At 41.8% G+C, this 14,072-nt stretch overlaps 1 protein-coding gene across 1 annotated transcript in view; it reads left to right on the top strand.

The window, feature by feature from the left end:
* mrpl11 (mitochondrial ribosomal protein L11) overlaps positions 1 to 14,072 on the top strand; it is a 38,994-nt gene that overhangs the window by 5,908 nt on the left and 19,014 nt on the right. The window contains exon 2 of the mRNA XM_071457867.1: positions 5,284 to 5,462. Coding sequence (XP_071313968.1) covers positions 5,340 to 5,462 — 123 coding nt within the window. The 5' untranslated portion in view covers positions 5,284 to 5,339. The remainder of the gene's footprint in view (positions 1 to 5,283; positions 5,463 to 14,072) is intronic.

Raw genomic sequence — 14,072 nt, 5'->3', positions numbered from 1 at the left:
CAGTCGTTTATTGTGGCTCTAATGGTTTTCAAGCTTTTCTGTAAAGATGGGCAGAAACATGAAATTGCAATTACAGTTTTAATATTCATGTTCTCTTTTTCTGAGTACCCAGGGGCTTCAGGCGTCTCCAGGGCCTTTCCCTCCTGTTAATCTTAAATTTGTTTGGCAGCAGGGTTGTGCAGTGGTCACACCACTGACTTATTGTGTATTAGTCTCTCATCTTAATGACTTATGTCAAATGTAAAAGTGAATGCTACCAGTAGATGGACTGTCAAACAAAGACCTGAATAAAAACCAATTGTCAGAACAGTTCTAAGTGTTAAGGCAAGATAAGAATAATTCAGTCCCTTTCCTTGCAATTTCAAAGAATATTAATCATGGTTTCAGTTTGGAAATGGATTCTGACAGGTTTTTATCTCTATAAAGAGATGGAAAGAGAGTGGTTTTTACTGTTAGGACTGAGTGATGAGACTGGAATAAGAATATGTTAGTTCTTATCAGATTATCACACAATTAAACCTTCAGGAGAAGAAATGCGTATCAAGTAATGGATCACACATTTCAAACAGAACCTATGATAGAAGCCTGCACGAGTAAATGTGTTATCGCGGCTGAAATCGTCCTAATTAAGGCGGGAAATTATCAGCTAAGATGTAAATACCGTGTCATCACAACACATGGAGAACAGGAGGACGGTGAGAAGAAGCAGAAATGAGAGAGGAGCACGGCTGCACCTACAAAATCCTTGTTGTGTTGGCGTAGTGGTTAAGACACATACGATATACTGTGATGTTGGAGAGGGACCTTTGTTGTATGTTAATCCCACACACTCCCGCCTCGTCCCCCGTCCCCTCTCTACCGTCAGAAGAAAAAAATCCCGTCTATGCATGTGTTTGGTTTGAGTTGTACCGTTGCCCACTTTGACCCAATACCCAGGAAATAAAGGGATTAACAACCTCGCCATAAATGCTTTGAGAGCATCTCAGGTGGCCGACGGATTTCTATTGTCTCATGGTTTATTTTGTCACATCGAACCGCCTCTGTCAAAATGTTAAAACAGCACTGAGTCTGCAGCCATGAGAGCAGCAGCACACAGAGCTGCATACTGACACCAGTGTGTTCACCACACTCACAGTGACGAGGCTGAAATGCAGATGTCATGTTTCCATTAACATTTGCTAATTGACACTAAACACAAGTGCAGCTGAGGATGATGGGAATGACATTAGTTTTGCGTGTTTGATCATAAACCAAAGTATTAAAGGATCACTCACGTTATTACAGTTCATTGTGGATATTAATGTCTGTGACGACTGTCAGTGGTCGTCAGGACATTTCATTCAAAACTGTAAATGTCCACCTCATGATGGCTCAACATGTACAGTCAGGGGAGGATCTGTCATCTGGGAACATTGAACGTCAGTATAAAGTATTTTTTCCGTCTTATCTGAGAGATGTAAAGGTTTCTCTCACGGTAAATGCAGCTCTGACCTGTTTGTGGCTCCAGGTGAAAAGTCGGAGGATCACCGACGTGATGAGGATTCGTCCTGTGGGCGTTATTGACGTGTGTGTTGAGTTTTACTGCAGTTCATCCGACAGTCGTGGAGACGATTCACTCACTGGACCTCAGGAGCAGTCGGGGGGGGTCATCAGAGTCATTAGGATTCATCATGTGGGCGCTGTTAATATTCACCTCAACCCAGCCAGTGGTTGTTGAAATATTTCAGCCTGGAGCACAGTGGTGGATCAACATGGCCACACCGTCAGTGGAGTTTAAGATTATACATACAAGAGTCCTGTCAGCCGTAACCTGACACTGGTGATTTGTTTTTTTAATGTTGTAAAAAAAAGGCAACTTTCTCCAATTCCTGACGTCTGAAATCTGAAACAGGCAAACAGGTATTTGTGTTTGTTAACACCTGGCAAACACAAGTGTGAGCTCCCTGAAGCCAACGCAGCTGGTTTCAGAAGGAGAAGCATAAACCAACCTCATAAAGCTGCCCTAGAAATAAAATGTGGGAGGCGGGAGCTTTTACTGAAGCACAGTTAACATGTTTCCACCCAGATGAATCTTTGTTAGTGTTTCATTGATAAGATAATAATGTTTGAGTCTTTATTTCATGCAACACAGAATCTGTGTTATAGAAAATATTTGACATCGTTTCTTCACTTATTCAGTTTTAATTTAGCTGCGATGTGAAGACGAGAGGGAAGATAACGTGCAACAGAGGTTATTTAATCAGACCTGACTGTGTGTTGTTGCAGGTACAAAGACTGATCCCACTGAGAAATCAATTAGTATTCAGCTTTTATTTCAGCACACTGCAGTAAAAAAAAAAAAAAAAAAAAAGATATGAAAGACATAAAGAGAAGAAGACCTGATTTCCTGTGGGCTGATGCAATGTCAGTATCATTTATACTGAGGAAGGTCTGGCACTTTCAAACCAAAGCCACCTCTTTAAGACCATTTCTCCATTTTTTTTATTTATTTATTTTTTTTACCAATGTCATTTTACAGGCGATCGATATCTGTAACCTTGATGTATAAGTAAATAAGAGATTTAGAAGCGTCATTGATGTTGGCTACTGTTCGGCTCCGTAATGAAGACTAAAGAGAAAATAACAGCCCGAACAACAAACAGCAGTAGGCTTCACCAGTGCAATTAAGCCCACAGTTCTAATAGTAAAACTGATTAATTTCTTTAATCAAAGCCGGCTTTATCCTTGAAGTGCAGTCAGTTTTAATTACGCTGAAACACAACCACAAAAGCTGTCGTTCCTGTTCTGTGGAAACCCTCACAAATTTCACATTAAAATGAAAAGGTGATAAAAATATAATGAGTTTTTTTCAGTCGAATTTCAGACGATCTTTTGCACAGCAGCTTATGCAGACCTGCACATTATCACGACAGGTGAGATTCTCCTCCTGCTTTTCTCCTGTGCGCTCAGCTTTATTGACATGTTTACCTCTGTCAAAGGTGATGTGTTTCCACCCCTGCTGGTTTGTTTGACAGGGAGCAGAAGAGCCTGAAAACTTCCAGACTTTCTATACAGGTTTAGAAACAGTTGCTTGGTTTCAGAGGTTTGGATTTTGGCGACTTTTAAAACAAAACTGCACGAGTTGATGAGCTGAAAACTAGGAGCTAAATCCTCAGGGGATAATTGTAAGAACACGAATCAGGTTTAACTTAAGGATAAAATAGTTTGACAGCAATTTGGAGAATTTGGAGAGTTGTGCAACATTTTGTGGTGATTTTCACCCCGTTGTCGTTTACTTCACCTTCTTTTATTAAACAGTAATTTACATGCTGGCTGTGCAGCACGTCATTTATCAAGCATGTTTTAACAAAGTGCTTTTACGCTGTGACTCTGAACAGCCCAAACAAATTGCTCTTTCTGTGTGCTCCTTGTTATCGACAGCACCGTTGCCAGTAATTGCCGCAGGAATGTAATATTCAGCCTAAAGAGCAGCTCAAAATTGTCTCTGTTCCTTCCAAATTACTGCAGCTTTGATTTGATTATTCACAGGGAAACATTAACCCAGCTCTGATTGAGCCTTATTGTGCAGCCTTGAACCATGTTTCCGCCACTGCACAGTCGATGCTGCTTTATTCCTTCAACCTAATGTAAATTCAGCTGCATGAAACATACTGTCAGCGCAGTTATGATGCCTTATGTAGGTCAATTCTTCTTCAGCATTCACTGCTTGGCCTTGCGATGAGTGATTTCATTTTGCGGGGGAACTGCGGTTTTATTATTCATACTCCAACAGAGATTGGAGTTGGGGCGCATTAAAGCATGACGCTCTCAGAACTGTTATTCCCTTTGCCCCAAATTAGAATTACACCCAACATTTGATGTCTGCCCTAATTGTTTTCCGCTCACTGTCACAAAACTCTCTCTGGACGTACAGTGTGTCATCTTAATAGTTGGTATAGCGACCCCCCCCCCCACCTCCACCTCCACCTCCACCCCCACCTCATCAAACAACAAAATAAAACCCAGCTCCTGTAGTTGTTATTCTGCAGCTTGCCTGTTAAAGATTCATGAGTGTTTCTGTCACTGTTTGATAACAGGAGTGGATTTTTGCGAACTGGTCTCTTTGCATTTTCTAACTGGCTCCAAAATTGATCTGAACTGCAACAGGATTTTTCTACAGTGAAGTAGCTGAACACATTAGCTGAGCAGCGTGAAATTGACCTGTGAGAAGCAGCAGTGTGTGTGAGTCACATTGTAAAGATGGCTACTGAGGTAACTCAGACCAAACAGATTCTGTTTGGGACGCTTTGCAGTTTGCATATCACCTTAATGCCCCTACAAATATTGCCTCATGGTGGTTGCACTTTAACGGCTGCTGGATAATCAGCGGCGCAGATAGAATCACAACTTTTCTTGGGAGCTGTTTCTCCCTGTTTGTTGCTCCGGAGCAGCATGAGGTCCCATATATCTTTTTGGTACTGTCTCTTCTGTTGATCTAATTGGATACCCTCTGTTGCCTACAATGAATCATTGCTGGACCTCTTCTCTCCCCTCAAGTACTTATTTTTATTGAATGCAGGGTTCCCCTGTATCACAAGGCTCAACCTTAAAACTTGTATTTGTCCCTTGGCTCCAGTCATTGATCTTTTTTTCTCCTTCTGTTTTTTGGGGCTGTGTCAGTATCACTTTTAATCCAGCAGAGGATTATAGTCCTGCTTTTATGTGTTGTGCCTCCCTAGAGAAAGGCCAGAAGTTCAGGCCGTTCCTCCCACTCCACTAATTGACTCTTAATTTGGTAAATGCATTTTAAGGTGGAATGAAAAAGCTGACCCCTCTTTGCGTTCACATGTGGGGATGACACTTCCACCCCTCCTCTGTGGATTAGTATCGTCACTTATCCTTGTTCTGCCCTTGACTCTCGGCCTCTGATGCAGAGGAGGCTCAGCTGCAGCTCAGGGAGTTTAGAGGTGACACGATGGGGGTGTTTTGTTGTGCACCCCACGCTTTTTCAGAGTGAAGTTTAAATCCTGTCAGTTTCTAGGCTCCTCAACGCGGTGAGCATCTCACCAGGCTGCTGATCCACGGTTCGAGCACCTCCGGGAAAGTGGCTCTCACTGAGCCAATCGAAGGCAAAGATTTTTTTAATTACTCGCCCACTGCAGAATGGAAAGCCACGGATTTAGCCTGTGGGTATCAGTATCGACTTGAGTGTATGATGTTTTAATGAGGCCGGTGTGTAAATGATTTGCTGCAGCAGTGTATGCTTGAAAAGGCTAATTTGTTTGTTTTTCTGCTGGGTTTCAGTGAATGGATTCTCAGTTGACTCGAGGGCAGATTTAAGACTTTCCAGACAGACCAGGATGTCAAAGATCTCCAAGGCAGCCAAGGCTGTGAAGAAGCTGGATGCAGGCGGCGTAATCCGGGCTATAGTGAGGTCAGGACAGGCAGCCCCTGGACCCCCACTGGGCCCCATTCTGGGACAGGTAAAATTACTTTTGGTTTCACTTCATGTTCCTTCTGTTCGCTCTGAGTAATCAGGAGTATTAAGTAAATTGCAGGAGCAGGGCTTCATTTTAACAAGTCACCTTCTGCACACAGATCTCATTAACTGTGAGACAACCTGATCCTTCCCCACTTTCACTTTGCATAGTTGCCTCTCTCTCCTCAGTCACCTCATCGTACAGCTGCACCACCACCTTCATCTCCTCCCAAGGCCCCACTCATATTCCCCATTCTTATTCTAGTCGCACAGCTCCGTTGTGCAGGTGGGTGCCACACTCAGCCTCAGTCTGCAACTGTGTTCTCAGTTTCCAGGCCAGAGACACCAGCACCTCCATCTGCAGCAGCTGTCCATGTACATTAGCCTCACACTTTACAAGCCAGCTGATGAAATGGGATTGAACCTGTGAAGGTTTTGTCTTAAATTCTCGTATACTTCTCTCTGCTTCAGTTGCTCCAGAGGGACAGCTGAGGTTGTCTTGTTTTTTTTTTTTTTTATTGCACCACCACAAGCTTCTCACCACCGGTGCCAATTCGAACCAGGGGAATTTATGTATTGGCTGGTACAATAATAAAATAAGCGAGCAGTTCTCCAGCTCGGAGCAGTGAACGAAGACGGCTGAATTATTTTTTGCAGTAAATAAAATCATCTATTTGTGTTTTAAAACAGTTAAATGCCAACTTAACTATCTGATCATTAACCTCACCTTTGTTTCTAATCACACAAGTGCATTCTTTTACATTTATATTTTATTTTACACCATAAAGGCACAATCTTCTCCTGCTTTAATGGTCATTCAGCTATTTAAATTTGATTGTCCTTTGCAAGATAAAATGAAAGCACTCCCGTGGCTCGTTCTGTACATACTAATGATCCAGTTAGCCTCTTTAATGGACAGTACTCATCAGCCTTGGATGCCATTGCTCGCTTGGAATCCATATCAATTCTCACAGTTAATCCATCTCTGTGTCTTAATGACGACAATGAAAAGAGGAACACAACTGACAGGAAAGGGAGCCACACATGATGAATAATATCAGGACAAAAGAAAAGTTTAGATGCCAGAAAACTGAAAATATCATATTTCTCTTATCTGACATGAACGGTAACGGTGCCAGAGCCATGACTTTATGTTCCTGTCCAAAATGAATCACTCTGTTGTCACCGACCGCGCTGCATTACAGCACAACTACAACACAACATCAGCCTCTAACTGGAAACCTTGTCTCTCTGCCACACTGGGACTCGCTGCTTGGAATTACTGATTTTAGGTTCAAGTCATTTTAAACACATTCGTCTGTTTTTCTAATTTATTTACTTGAAACATTTGCATATTTGTTCTGCAGCCAACAAATGTTTTCTTGTTATTGATTAATTTGCTGAAGTTTTCCTACATTCATCAGTTAATGTTTTTGTCTAGAAACTGAAAAAAAATGTCCCCATTTCCCAGAGTCCAAAAAGACGTCTTTCAAATTGTTTTTTTTTTTTTTGTCTGACAAATTCTCCCAAAGCCCAAAAGAGTCAGTTCAGAACAATAGAACAGAAAATCTGCCAATTCTCTCAACTGGAGCCATTACATTTGCCATTTTGCTGTAAAAATGACAAACCATTAATCAATCAGCCATTATTTTTTGTCGATTGGCTATTTGATTATTCGACTGATCATTTCAGCTCTGTCACTTTGATTTATTCAGTCCTGCTGTTTACTCTCTGACAGTTTCAGTCATTCACCATCTCACAGCCCCACAGTTCTGCTCTGTTCTCCTCCTCAGCTCTTCTGAGTGTTTCACTGTCTTTTAACTGACCGTTTTGGTTTTATGGGCGACAACTTTACTGTGTCTGTTCACTCTGAGCACTCAGAGTTGTTTTCGGTCACAGCAGGCAGCAACAAAAAAAAGCTCAGATTCCCTCTTTACACTGTCTGCCCAGCACCAAACTGCTGCTGAAAATGGCGACTAGCTGCTGAACATAGAGGAACATTCAGCCGCTGAAAATCCGGATGTTTTTTCTCCTGAGTTGAGAGCAAAATGAAGTTAAAGAGAGTGAAGGCTGTAGATGAATTCTGTGCAGGACGTTTGGAAGGTGTTCAGACTTCTTCATTCTTTTTCACACTTAGTTATGTTGCAGCCTTGTGCCAAAATAAAAAATAAAATCATTTCTTCCCTCATCAATCTATACTTATTACTCCATAATGACAAAGTGAAAACAGAGCTTTAAAAAATCTGCTGCATTCAGGTTCCCAGAGGACGGTTCTTAAATAATTCTTAATGTCAGAAGTTTGGAACAACCAGGACTCAGAGCTGGCGGCTCGGCCACACTGAGTAATCAGGGGAGAAGGGCCCTGGTACAAGAGGTGACCAAGAACCCGATGGTCGCTGTGGCTGAGCTCCAAAGATCCCGTGTGGAAGAATGATGGAGGCCACTGTGCTTTTGGGAACCTTCAATGCAGCAGAATTTTTTTTTGTGTTTCCTTCCTGAGGTCTGTGCCTGGACACAGTCCTGTCTCTGAGCTCTGCAGCCTGTTCATCTGACCTCGTGCTTGGTCTTTGCTCTGATCTGCAGTGTCACCTGTGAGACCTTGTACAGACAGGTCTGTGCCTTTCAAAATCATGTCCAGTCAGTTGAATTTAGCACCGGTGGACTCCGGTTGTGTTGTAGGAGAAGGTTCAGTGTCAGTATCTTGGGCAATAGAACCATGAAACTCTACTCTCAGGAAGGTTTATTCTTAAATATCAATGAAAGCCAATCAAAATATGAAGGGGGGAAGAACACATGGGCTGCAGAATCTGAAATAAGACAAATGGAGATTAAAGACTAAACTATACAATAAATCAAAGTAGTCTCATTTCTTTCTTAGAGAAGAGTAGAAAATGAAAAATTAAAGTTCTCAGAGACTGTCAAGGACCAAGTATAAGAAAAAAACAAAACTTCTTACCAGAGCTGCCGCCCCGTGCAATGGTGAATAAATGGATGAATGTGAGAGCTCTAAATAACCTTGTGGTGACTAGGTGAACTCGATCAGATAGTGAGAGGTGGTGAGGGTGAAATCAAGGGCCAATCAGTGATGAGAAAAGGAAAGGAAGTGAGGTAGGTGAAGGAGTGGAAACATAAAGAAAACAGGAAACTTTACTACAGCCGCCCCCGGATTTCTAGTGAGAAATACGATTAAAGACCAAACCATAATTGAAGGTATCTCTTGGTGGTTGGGGGTCAACAATCATCACAATGGAGTTCAGCTTCAAGGTTTAAACCTTCTCAGAGATGATCAAGAGAAATGGGAGAAACCTAATTCTGTTTTCACATTGTCTGTACTGAGTAAAGATTAATGAGGGAGAAATCTTTTTTTTAATTCTAGCATAAGGCCACAAAATGTGAAAAAGTGGAAGTGGTTTGAACTTCTTCAGATTGATGCGTGACAGTGACTTCACTCTTGAGGAGAAGATACAGTGAGGACTACAGTTCCAGCTCAAACACAGCCAGACATTTTTTATCCAATAATAAAGAGGAGGATCTCTGCTTTAATCTCATCCCATTTCAGCATCTTTTATTCCTGCTCAGAAATACAGTAGCCAGGATTTAACTGCTGCCAAGTAAAGAGAGCGTGATAACCCAATTTTACCGTCTCTGCGCTGTTTACCCGTTAGATATAATTGATTTTAAGATTTTTACTGATCACATTTAAGGCTCAGCTAAAGCTTCCTTCCCCTGAGCTACACTGGAGGCCTCTGGGCCGAAGAAGAAAGAAGCTTCCTCTGACTGTCACTCAAGGTCATTGAGTTTTTCTTCTTGGCCTTAGGATCTTTAAAATATGACTGACAATTCACTTTTACCTAATTTGAACATTTTGTGCCAAAATATCTTTCTTCTATATAAAAGCAGTGATGTTGACTGACAGAGGGCATATTTTTAATGGCAGCTACCAACAGGCATAAATAAAAACCCCAACAATCCTTTGTGTCTCTCACATCAAATCAACCATGTCAGAGTGACATGAGCGCTGGTGTGTCAGCGTCAGTGGGTGTGTGGGGTATTTTTGGGTGTTCTTCCTGCAAAAAAAAAAACCACACAACACTCTTCCCTTCCCCAAAGAAGCTGCGGCTGGAGTGTGACAGCTCAAGATAACACACAAACACAAACAAAGAAGTGTTTTCTTTAGCAACTTCAACAAGTGTGGTCGTCACTGTCCGTCTGCAGAGAACCTCAAAGGATATTCTCATATTCTCATATGTAAGACTGGAGACAAACACACACCGACGCTGGTCTCAGATGTTCAGGTTACACCTGCTGCAGAAAAAAAATAAAATTAAAAAACAGGGTTGAATCAGTTAAGTGAATTTTTATTAATTATAATATTATTTGTTGATTCCAGCTCATGAAATCTAAGGATTTGCTGATTTTCTGAACAGAGGCAAGAGAAAATTCTGATATTTTACTGAATTAAAAGTAGAAATACTACTGTGTAGAAACACTAGAAATACTCTCTGCTGTTACAAGTAAGTGTCATGCATTAAAAATAAAAGTTGCATCAAAATATATCAAATGTAAATAATGCAGAATTTTCAGAATAACGTATTTTGGATTAAATTTACTGATGCATCAGTGTGCATTGATTATTATTTAATGTTGCTTAAAAGTACCATATATACTTCTGACATGTTGTGAAATAGAAATACAAAGTAAACTTAAAAGTAAGTTTTATGTATTAAAAATAAAAGTATTGGCATCAAAATATATGAAATGTAAGATTGTTTGGAGTTTTAATGATAAACCCTCTGTCCAGATCACTGATTTTACTGTTTGGTCCATTTCATCTGTCCTGGCTCTGTCCCGCCCAGATATTCTGTGTCAGGCTTAAGTGTTAAATTATGGATGAAAGACGTAGTTGAAATTACTTTAAACTAATTGTTTTAGATTTTTCTCACTTTTCTAAAACGTCCAGCTCAGTTTTATGTCTCTGTTCTTTTATCTTCTTTACTGTTCTCGTTTCTGATTTCATCACCTTCTATGTTGGCACGATATAAAGGCAAATATAAGAGCTGCAGCTAACAACTTTCAACCCACTCACACTGATAAGTACTTTACTCTAAATCTAGTTTTGTTCTGTATTGAGCAGTTTCATTTGATGCTACTTTGTATTTCTATTTTACAGCATGTCAGAGGTTTATATGGCACTTTTTAGCAACATTAAATAATAATCAATAAAAACTGATGCATCAGTAAATTGAATCCAAATTATGTTATTCTGAAATGTCGCATTCTGCATCACTTACATTTGATATATTTTGATGCAAATACTGTTATTTTTAATGCATGACACTTATTTGTAACAGAGTATTTCTACACTGTGGGATCACTACTTTTACTTCAGTAAAGTACCTGAATACTTCTTTCACCTCTGTTCAGAAAAGCAGCAAATCCTCAGATTAGATGAGCTGGAATCAGCAAACGTGTGGGACGTGTTTTTGCTAATTAACTTAAACGATTCCACCCCGGTTCTTCTTCTTTTGGCTTAATTTCAGCAGCAGGTGAGACCTGGACATCTGAGACCGGTGTCAGTGAACGTTCGTCTCCAGCCTTGAATATCATACGATATGAGGCTCAGATTCTTTTGCATCATTTCTGTCTCATAGAATATACTTTGAAGTTCTCTCTGAACGCTGTGGTGCTCATGGTGTGTGCTGTGATGAATCATTTAGACATCTGTCTGTTAAATGTGGCTCCTGCTGCCAGACTGGGTGGGTGTGAGCTCGTAGGCAGACTGTAGCTGTCGCTGTGTCAGGGGCAATGAGGTGAGATGGGTTGCAACCAAGTGCTCAACCGAGCAGAACAAAGCCATATGTTTGTCTAGAGGTGCCTCCTTTCTGGACTCTCTGGGACGTCATTGTTGTCGGGGCGGCGTGTCGTGTGCGCTTGTCTCTCTCGCCATCAAGCACACGCTGTGTAGCAAACAGTAAATAAATGGCAGCCAGCAGCCGCTCTGCTCTAGGCAATGGCCCCGGCCCTTTAATCTAAGCCAACCTCTCCTCCTCAGTTTTTTCTCCCCGTCTCTGACTAACCACCCTTGACAGAGGAAGTGCAGAGAGGTAGGCTGCCTGTCGGCTGCGGGGCAAATTTAAACAAACGAGAGAAATAAAAGAAGGAACGAAAGACAAAAAAGAGAAAGTGACAGCTTTGGTACAGGAGAATAATTACAAGGCTAGAGTGAAATTAGCACAACCGAACAGAGGGGAAGAATAGAGGGAGAGAGGGAGAGAGGGAGCGGCAAAAGAAGAAAGAAAATAGGAGAGTGGCTCAGGCACTTTTCTTCAGGAGCAGGTTATGAGAGTCGGTGGGAGCTGAGGGAAAACGCTGAGCATTGTATCCAGAACTTAACAGGTGTAACAAATTCTAGGAGGTAGTCGTTTACCCAGGCTGCTGCCTGTGCAGTCACTGCTTTAGTATAATAGAAATATGAGAAGTTGCCCAACAGTCAGAGCAACCAGAATGTGTGTGTTTGAAATGTAGAGTGAGCGAGGGAGGAGGAGATGAAAGAGTGAGGGTGGATGAGAGGTGGATGCTGTCTACTACACTGGTTATCCCTCTGTGGTTTTTCCTGAAAAGTCTCTCTGAACCGGAGAGAAATTCCCCACTGAAACTTTAAATGAATTTCTTTTTGTGGCTGAGTGTGTACATTAGTCTTAATACATCCTGTAAATACAGCCTGTAAATCAAGCATAAAGCAGTGAGAATGAGCGCTTGCATTTTGACAAATAGCCTCAATTTCAATTAATAGGACCATTAAAGCTCAGAGGAGAGGCCGACGGGTGCATTCACAGCCGCTGAGAGCAAAGAGCCAGTTCGCTCTGAAAAACATCACACGCTTACGACAACTCTTGACATGCACAACCCATCACATCAAGACGTCTCTCTCTCTCAGTAGTAAAGGCAGACGACACGACAGCACACTCAAGGATTACAAGGAGGATCCGGGCCGATGTGGCCGCCGGGGTAATTGTGATAAATGACGGCCTCTCGCTATCGTGGCGCTCTCCGGAGCAAAGAGCATGTTTATTCAGCCTTGAATATGTGGGGAGCTTCCATTCACTTCCCCAGTTCAGTATGAGGAAAACATAAAAACATGCAATTTCCTTTGAGTGCAGAATGGGAGCAGATCGAATGTACAGTGGAGGTTATTTGTCTTGAAGGCCTCTTGGCTTTGAATAATTTGAATGGACTCCTCCTGTTTTCTCCCTGTGTGGACGACAGGCTGCCAATAAGGCTCCTACATAATAGCCAATGAACTGTCAACACAAGGCAAGTATGAAACACTTTATTAGTTTGCACTCTTTCCTGGAGGTGTAGCTGACAACAGCTGTGGAGTAACTTCACAGTAAACACATGGCATATGTCCAAGTTCCACATGGTACACGTAATGTGTTCGCCTCTCCGGGCTCGGAGCTCCATGAGGAAACAAGGCACTTGACTGTACTGTACATCCTCTACACCTGCCGCCCCGACCCACAATCCCACGACACCCCGATACTACAACACCCACATCATAACAAGCTTGTGAATGAAAAGGCTCCATAATCCATATGGGATTAAAAAGTTAACTCTTTCATCTAAAGTGAAAAAAGGGATCTGATGGCGGGACAGGCGGCTGTCCCGCAGAGACTTTGAGACAAGTACAGATGACAAAAGACAGTAAAACATGAATTTTAAATGTGTTTCCAAACTGTAAAGGGATTATACTTACATTGGTATTCTGTCTTTGTAAACAGTGCAGTAAAATAGACCTGTAGTGTTTGTTACAGTAGGATTCACTTAATGCAAATGCTTATTGCCCATTTTCAGCCCGAACATTAACACACTTAACACTGTTTTCTTTCAGAAACAGTTGGTATCTTGAATTATGCACATTTTGTTGTGTTAGAATCTGTATTGGATGATTTTAACAGCCGTAGTTGCTCTGAAACTCATGTGAGGATACAGTTAAGTGATGTTCACAGCTTGGCAGGGACGGTCGAGCACGAGGCCCATGAGTCTGCAGCTTTCACCCCAACCCAACACCACAGTGACTGCTTCCTCTGATTAACATTCTCTGGCTGACGAGACGAACTAGTGAGTGAAATCTGCCAGAGACACCTTTGGTTGGAATGAACATCCGGCACCATTGCACTTCTGGTGCGCAACCTTGGTGCACGGGCCCTCACAGAGGTCGCAAGAAAAATCTGGGAGGTCGTGAGATTATGAAAAGAGAAATGCTGTGCTACACAAATTGGTTATTTTTCTGACCTCTCCATTTTTACATCGTGAAAAACAGGTTCACATCTTCAGGCCTCTAAGGAAGGGACATAACTCAGGGTCACGAGACGACTTTGATTTAAAGGGTCACAAGCCAAACAGGTTGGGAACCACTGGGTTAGACTCTACATTGAAATATTGGAGCACAGTGTAGAGAGTGTTTTACTGCTACATGGCTTTTAAATCATGCCTCTGTGGTACTGAAGGAAAAAATAAATCATCTCCCCTCTGTATTAAAATTTCCTCTGTGAAAGTTCCCTGTGAAGTATCAGAGAAAATACACACTGAAAGGTCACACTTCATTTTTTTG

Source organism: Trachinotus anak, unplaced genomic scaffold, assembly GCF_046630095.1.
Source record: "Trachinotus anak isolate AG129_WGS33_773 ecotype Australia unplaced genomic scaffold, CSIRO_AGI_Tana_v1 ptg000021l, whole genome shotgun sequence".
In the NCBI taxonomy this organism is placed as follows: Eukaryota; Metazoa; Chordata; class Actinopteri; order Carangiformes; family Carangidae; genus Trachinotus; species Trachinotus anak.
This window is presented reverse-complemented; position numbering and strand designations above follow the sequence as displayed.